The sequence below is a fragment of the Gavia stellata genome, chromosome 6 (genome assembly GCF_030936135.1).
Source record: "Gavia stellata isolate bGavSte3 chromosome 6, bGavSte3.hap2, whole genome shotgun sequence".
NCBI lineage: Eukaryota > Metazoa > Chordata > Aves > Gaviiformes > Gaviidae > Gavia > Gavia stellata.
This window is the reverse complement of record NC_082599.1, coordinates 18,676,087-18,682,851: the sequence shown is the minus strand read 5'-3', so window position 1 is coordinate 18,682,851 and position 6,765 is coordinate 18,676,087. Positions and strand designations below refer to the sequence as shown.

Below are 6,765 nucleotides of genomic sequence, written 5' to 3'. Positions count from 1 at the left end.
ACCAGTTAACAAGATGCAGAATTTGAGACTGCTACAATCAAGAAAATGAAAGGCTGAGTATTTCTAACTCGCACTAAAAATGAATGATTCAACAGCCAGTCAAAGCTTCAACTCCGTCACCTTCTATCACTCATTTACAGAGTATATTCAGTACCCTCCTAGAAGTCTGCTTCGAAGTCCCAGGCACGTTCCTCTTACAGTAATTATTCAGTACTACCACATTCATTTTCAGGTTACTTAAGCCACAGAATTTGTGGAACAGGGAAGTACATCATCTCTAACTACCTCTGCCTGTGATCCCTTAACACAATGGCTAAGTTCCTGTTATGTTTGTTCCCCCTTTGTCACATCTTGAGGAGAGCCTGCTGTCTCTGCTCAGCTGGGCCTATCACCAAGCCAGATACAGTTTCCACGGAGAAACATCAGTTACACAGGGTGTCCAACTTACTGCATCTAAATAACTAGATTCAATCACGAATCCTTGCTAAAATTAATTTTGGAAGAAAAGAACTTTTAAGAGTTTCTATAAATGTGTAATTCAGGTTTCATATCTAATTTATTTGCCCTCTGTCAGTGATAAAGTCACATTACAAACATTTGCTTTTTAGTACATTGCCTGGGGTAACACAGCCATGATTTTGCTACGTTAGCATTCCAAACTTCTTTGCCAAGCCAACCAACAAAGTAATGGACAAGACCTTTGGTTCACTTATATATTTATGAATGGAAAAAGTCATAATGTAAATTTACTCATTAAAAAAACTTGGGTACAAATTACACATACATAAGACCACCCATTTTTTGATTCACATGGACACCTTAGACCCAAACAACTCATTGTAATAGACTTTAGTGAGAATACTCCAGGTAAAGATTACAACAATTGGAAGCATCTTGGATTTTTAAAAAAGTATATTTCAATACATAAGTTTGTATGCATGCTTTAAACAAATATAGTTCAAGAATGAGCAAAGAGTCTAAACAAAAAGTAATATGACCAGCACTAACATGAAACTTCTCATCCAGATTTTAATATGTTAGTCTAACATAGTGTTAGTTACCATGCTGTACTGAAAAATGTAATGGCACAATCTGAATCATGGTTCATTAAATATTATACCCTACTTCCCCAGAATATTTAGGCTGGTCATAAAATTAACAATGCATAAGTAAATAAGTATAACCAGTTATAGACAGTTGCTTGTTTTACAAATTGCCATCAGGTAAGACATACTGTCTCCAGAGACTTAGAGAAATGGACGTTCAATCATACCATTAAAACAGTACGGCCTGAAGAAATGGGCACATTTTTTTTGAAAGTATATTAAGACAATTCTGTTAGCTTTTAGTTACCCCTCGTAAATAATCATGGTATGACTGAATACAAGACCCAACTTCGAAAAGCAAAGGATTTTAATCGGCATAGTGCATGATTGATTCAACATAATTCCCAGGAAACAAGCCAGTTACTCGATTGCAAACTCCTTCATACCAGCCGTCATCATTCTTCTTTATCACATAAATGATTGCACCCTCCATAAACGACAGCTCATCATCTTTGTCCTTTGTATAGTCATATATAGCAACAACTGCGGATTGAACAGGGACAAGTTTAGCATTTTATTAATAGCACCAGTATTAACATTTTTTTGAAGGACAATTATTTTTTAAAAGACTAGTTTGCTATCCTGGGATTTTCCATAATGAATTCACATGCTTTCCCTGTTGAACATTATGTCCAGAAAATGAAATTGCACTGTCCTTGCAACATTAGCTACCAGTAGGAAGTGGGTGGGTGACTGCACTGAACGCTCAGTTAAACTACTGACAGAGAGGTACAGTTGACTGCAACACAGTAAAACAGCACATATGGACACTTAAAAACTGAACTATGAAATAACTGGCTCCATGAGTGTGGCAGTCATTTCTGGTCAGATTACCTCAAAACACACAGATCCCTGCATAGGGATCTCTTGATTAGAGAAAGCCTGAAAAAAAATTTTAAAAAATCATTCTGTAGAAATGGACCAACAGAAAAAAATTACACGATGGCACCTGCGGCTATACAGTATTTACTTCAGTGTATGATCTTGTAAACATATCTGCTTAAAGCCACTCTACAGAATGGATCATCTTTGCTACAGAGCTTCTATGTGATAAGAAGTTCTGGCATTACTTTTGAAGGAGCTGCAATGAGTGCAAGTATAAAAGTTCCTGTAGGAAAAAGTAGAAGCGAATTTACAGCAACATCAGCTATTTTTCAGGATCTGCTTGGTGAATATATTACTCTTACCAACTTCCAACTCACTGTGTGCAATTAACAAAGCAGAGATCTCCCTAAGAAAAGTAGATGTTGCTACCAGTAATACTGGAATTAAAACCTACCACTATGAATACACAAACTTTGGACATCACAGCCTTACCCTTCAAAACAGTTAACATGGATTTATGCAATTGATGAGTTTTATGAATTCCAAGAACCTACTATTTTACATTTATATATTCTCAGAAATCTGATGTCTTAATGCCTAGCAAATGATGATGTCTCCGTTATTTTCATCCCATGGGTATGTCCTGCACACAGTCCAGCTAGGAGTGAAGATGGAACACAGCAGTTCTGCCAAGACAGGTTTCACAGGTACCCTACCCCATTTCATACACACTATAGGACCGGCCAGATCATGAGGAAACTTGCAACATTGCTGCTGACAAAATGGTCATTGTCAGAACACAGACAACTCTACAGGCAGGAAATCAGCATCTCAGTTATTCATGGGAAGAAACTTTTACTATAAGAGTTCCTACCTAAGTACAGTTTATAGTCTGCTGATCTAGAGTCATTGATAAGTCTCCAAGGAAGCCTCACTACATTTTATAGTTCAAAGTCTAATGATCCACTCCAGCTACCTAGTTTGATGGGATCAGCGGAGCACGGACTTTCTAGCCTTTTTGCAACACTATTTCTAGATGATTGCCCAGCAATCCTGAGGTAGCTACAGACACAGTCCAGCAGCTCAGCAAAGATGAAAGCCATCTGATTTACATCTGCATCTCATAACAAAAGATTTTTTTTTATCCATTCTAGAATGCTTGAAAGTATTTTATAATCCTTCCAAAGAAGGATTATATTTTATCACATTAAGTGTAGCCACAGACAAACTAAGAAAAGAATGGTTCGAGTTCTGACTTAGCAGGGACAATGATTGTTTTCATCAGACCCAAGCCAAGTCCTTCATTCCCCTTCAGATACCATTAATCCTCTGATACTGCAGTAACATAGAGTTGCAATGCTTCTCTTACCTTTCTCTATATAGTTTTTAGGTGCCCAAGCAGGATCTCCGTCTGCATAGGGATCACTGTACTGCACAACAGCAGCCTCCTCATCCTCATAATCCACAGGGGGTGGGGGTGGAGGAGGAGGAGAGTCATCAAACATCGGCATCTCATCGGGAGGCGGTGGTGGGGGAGGAGTCGGGCTATCAGCAACTAGAAACATTTGGAGATTATTTTTTTTCTTAAACCAAAACAGTATGGAGATGCAAACAAACCTGAGGCTGTACACTGTAAATAAAAGGGGTGGGGGGACAAACACACATAGCATGCATTATAATCCATGCACTGATTAGAAACAGAGGCTTTGTATTAACAGCTACAACATACAACTACATTTGTTATTAGTGGTCAAATCTATGTATCAATGCTACTAGAGTCAAAGCACATGCTGCAGGGCAGAAGCTGAACACCAGCAGAGAGGAAAGCTTCCTGCTTTGACGCCCATGCGCTGAGAGGCTAGCTGCAGTGGTTAGCTATGGGAGGACTCCGAGTGGCACCCTCTGAGCCAGGCAGCAACAGGCCTCTGACTGGACCAGCAGCTTCATTATTTTTTAACAAATCCTTTATCTATAACAATCACTTGAATTTATTTCTGAACACTGCTTCCTTGGATTCCTTCTCTCTCAGAGCTAGCATTAAGGGGACAAAAATATCTGGTGTGGATCACAAAAAAGGGAAGAGACTAGTGTTTAAGATTTAACCAGGTAACAGAAAGCCAAGTAATCCTTCTGCAGAAGAAAAGCTTTGTACAGATCCTTATCTTGCAGACTAGCTTGTGTGTGTGTGCATACATCCAGGATTCAATTAATAAATGGAAAACTACAACAGGCAGCTGCTGCTCTTGGGGAAAAAGCGCTCAAGGAATTAAGTGTATAATCTGAAATGTCAAATCCCTGCCCTGAGATTCTCCCATCAGCACAATTACAAGTTGCTTTGGGAAAGGGAAAACCAGAAAGGCATTATGGTACAAACCACTCTTAAAATCAGTTCATCAAATTAGTTTTCAGAAATGTTCACAGCAGCTGGCAGCAAACGAGAGAGAGATCATGCTCAGGTGCAAGACATCAAGTCACTTATCTTATTCCTTGGGAGCTGTGGTCCACTACACACGGACTTAAGTGTAAGCACTGTGAAGCCAGAAGTTACTGAAAGGAAGCTACTGTCACTAAACTCAACTTTGTTATATAGCAATCCAGATTTAAGTACAAGAGGTTTGGAAGTCTGCACATTGAAAACACAGGCTGAAAACCACTGCTCTAGAAGGGGTTTGACTGGAAGGAGCCATCAGGCTGGGCATGTGCTCCAGAACATCACGCTACTTTTAAGAAAGCAAAGCTGCAGGGCAAGGAAAGAACACCACTGAGTGAAGCTTTAGCTACTGCTAGTTACAATGGCACTGGAGATTAGAAATAGGGGGTTTGTTTGCTTTAACGCACTTTACTTTCGCCTGGCCACTAGTCCAGCAATGACTAACCTTTGCTCTTCAGCCACATTCCCTTGACAAGGGGCTTGAGCATAGCTCCTGTGTCCCAGCTGAATCAGACCGGCTGCGCTCATATAGGGAAAGCCAAATCTTCTGCTGTGAGGGGGCAGAAGCCAGCAGGAGCTGCTGGGGCAGAAGCTGCCTTAGCCCTGGCACCCAGCCCCCTTGTCTACTCCTTGAAGAGCTAATGCTATTCTTCACCTGTGAGCCCAGCTCTTCAACCTGACCAGCCAAGCTATATTCCTCACTGCTCTCTCCATCAGTAAGGCTGGCTGCCACTCTATTAGTTATTCCTCTCCCATACAGAAGCCCATTTATGTCACTTGGAGACAGCCTAACAAAGTCTTTGGCCAAGTGAATGCTCCGTCTTGCCCGTGTTAACTGAATAGCACTCAGATGCAAGCTTCTTTAATCCAACACAGACACATGACAACACTGTTTATGAATGGATTGGTTTTGTGCAGTAGTTTCAGCACATCTTTCACAAAATGTATTTCTCCCCTTAACTTACATCTGCAGTCAGAAAAAAAAAACACAGTATTGAAACAATCCTTTGAGATCTTGAGAAATCCTTACCTTAATAAATGCAAAAAGTTGTATTTATTCAACAATGAAGTTGCTTATTTGAAAAGAAGAAAAGAGGGCAGGAAATGCAAATGTGAAAGCGCCAACACATACCCTAACTGAGATGCAGTGCAGAAACTGCATGCTTTATGGGAAACATTTAAAGCAATTCAACTTTACATTTAAACAAGGGAAGAGAATGGAACAGAAAATTAGACAAGCGCCACCCCATGGAAGTATCCCCCTGCCTCTTAGATTTTAAGCTAGACTTTTCCTGGTTCTGAACTTAAAACAGGTAAACTCCAGAATAGCATTACTTTTCCGGCGGGTGTGGGGGGAACATACAAAAAAACCACACTAAATGAGAAAGGGTAAAAGGACCAGTATTTATACAGCTCCAAATTGAGACATTTTCTCTTGTATGTATTCACATCCCTGTTCTTTAAATGGGGACCAGCAGACTCCTTTTGAAAGGACTGGGTGTGACAGTACAGCAATTTACATCCAATCAGTTGTCCCTGGGCACCAGACACACTGGAAAACCTCTCTGAAGGAGGTACCCACAGTTTGGGCACAGGGCGCAGGAAAAAAGAATAGGCGTTGCATAGTTTCTAAACCCTCTGTCCTTGTCCTCTGAAAGAAGTCCACAGAGCAGAGGATGTTGCTTTCCAAACCCACAGGTCTTTAAGATAAAGAAAAGGCAAGCCTACCCACATGTCTCCCGAACTCCACTCCCCCGTAGACTTCTTGCAGAAAATGAGGCAGATGAAAGTCTAGCACACAATGCCAAAACTCAACAACAGCCTCTACAGCCAGTTTTGCTGAGCGTATGCGCAGACTGCCACACACACCCCTGCCTCCAAAATGAGGCGGCAGCAGCTCAAAGCCATACTTGCTATGTAACTTTCAAACCCAAGGGACTGTTAAAACAAAGAAAATAAAAAGAACAATTCCTAAGACCAGATTTCAAGCTTCAGCTATTTTTGCTGCAATCTCATTCACAAGTCAGCTTGCATTTTGTTGTTGCACACACAAATAAGTCTGTCCCTTTCACCTCTGCTCTCCCAAGGGCTGTGTTATCTCCAGGAGGACAATAGTTGGAACAATTCAGAAGCAGGTGTCAATTTTCTCAAGTTTATCTGCAAGTGAAGACATTCTGTAACCTTCATCTTCAGTAGGTTTACCTCTACACTTTGAATTTTGGAAAGATTCATCAACACAATTTTGTGGCATACTCTTCTACATCAACATGATTCTTACTATTTACCTAGCACAACATCAAAATACCTTCTTTTTGAATGAGAACCAGAGAGATGCCTCCTATCTCTAGGGGAATGAATGCTCAAAACATGACAGCACATGAACAGCAGCACTGGTCAAATCTG

At 40.5% G+C, this 6,765-nt stretch overlaps 1 protein-coding gene across 13 annotated transcripts in view; it reads right to left on the bottom strand.

Moving 5' to 3' along the window:
* Nucleotides 1-267: 267 nt before the first annotated feature.
* The window catches only part of ABI1 (abl interactor 1), an 81,154-nt gene continuing 74,656 nt past the window's right edge, over nt 268-6,765 (bottom strand). For all 13 annotated transcript variants that reach the window (XM_059818529.1, XM_059818531.1, XM_059818521.1 and 10 more), the window contains 2 exons: nt 3,301-3,486; nt 268-1,589 (listed from right to left, as the gene is read on the bottom strand). In XM_059818529.1, the coding sequence (XP_059674512.1) occupies nt 1,414-1,589; nt 3,301-3,486 (362 nt within the window). In that variant the 3' untranslated portion in view covers nt 268-1,413. The remainder of the gene's footprint in view (nt 1,590-3,300; nt 3,487-6,765) is intronic.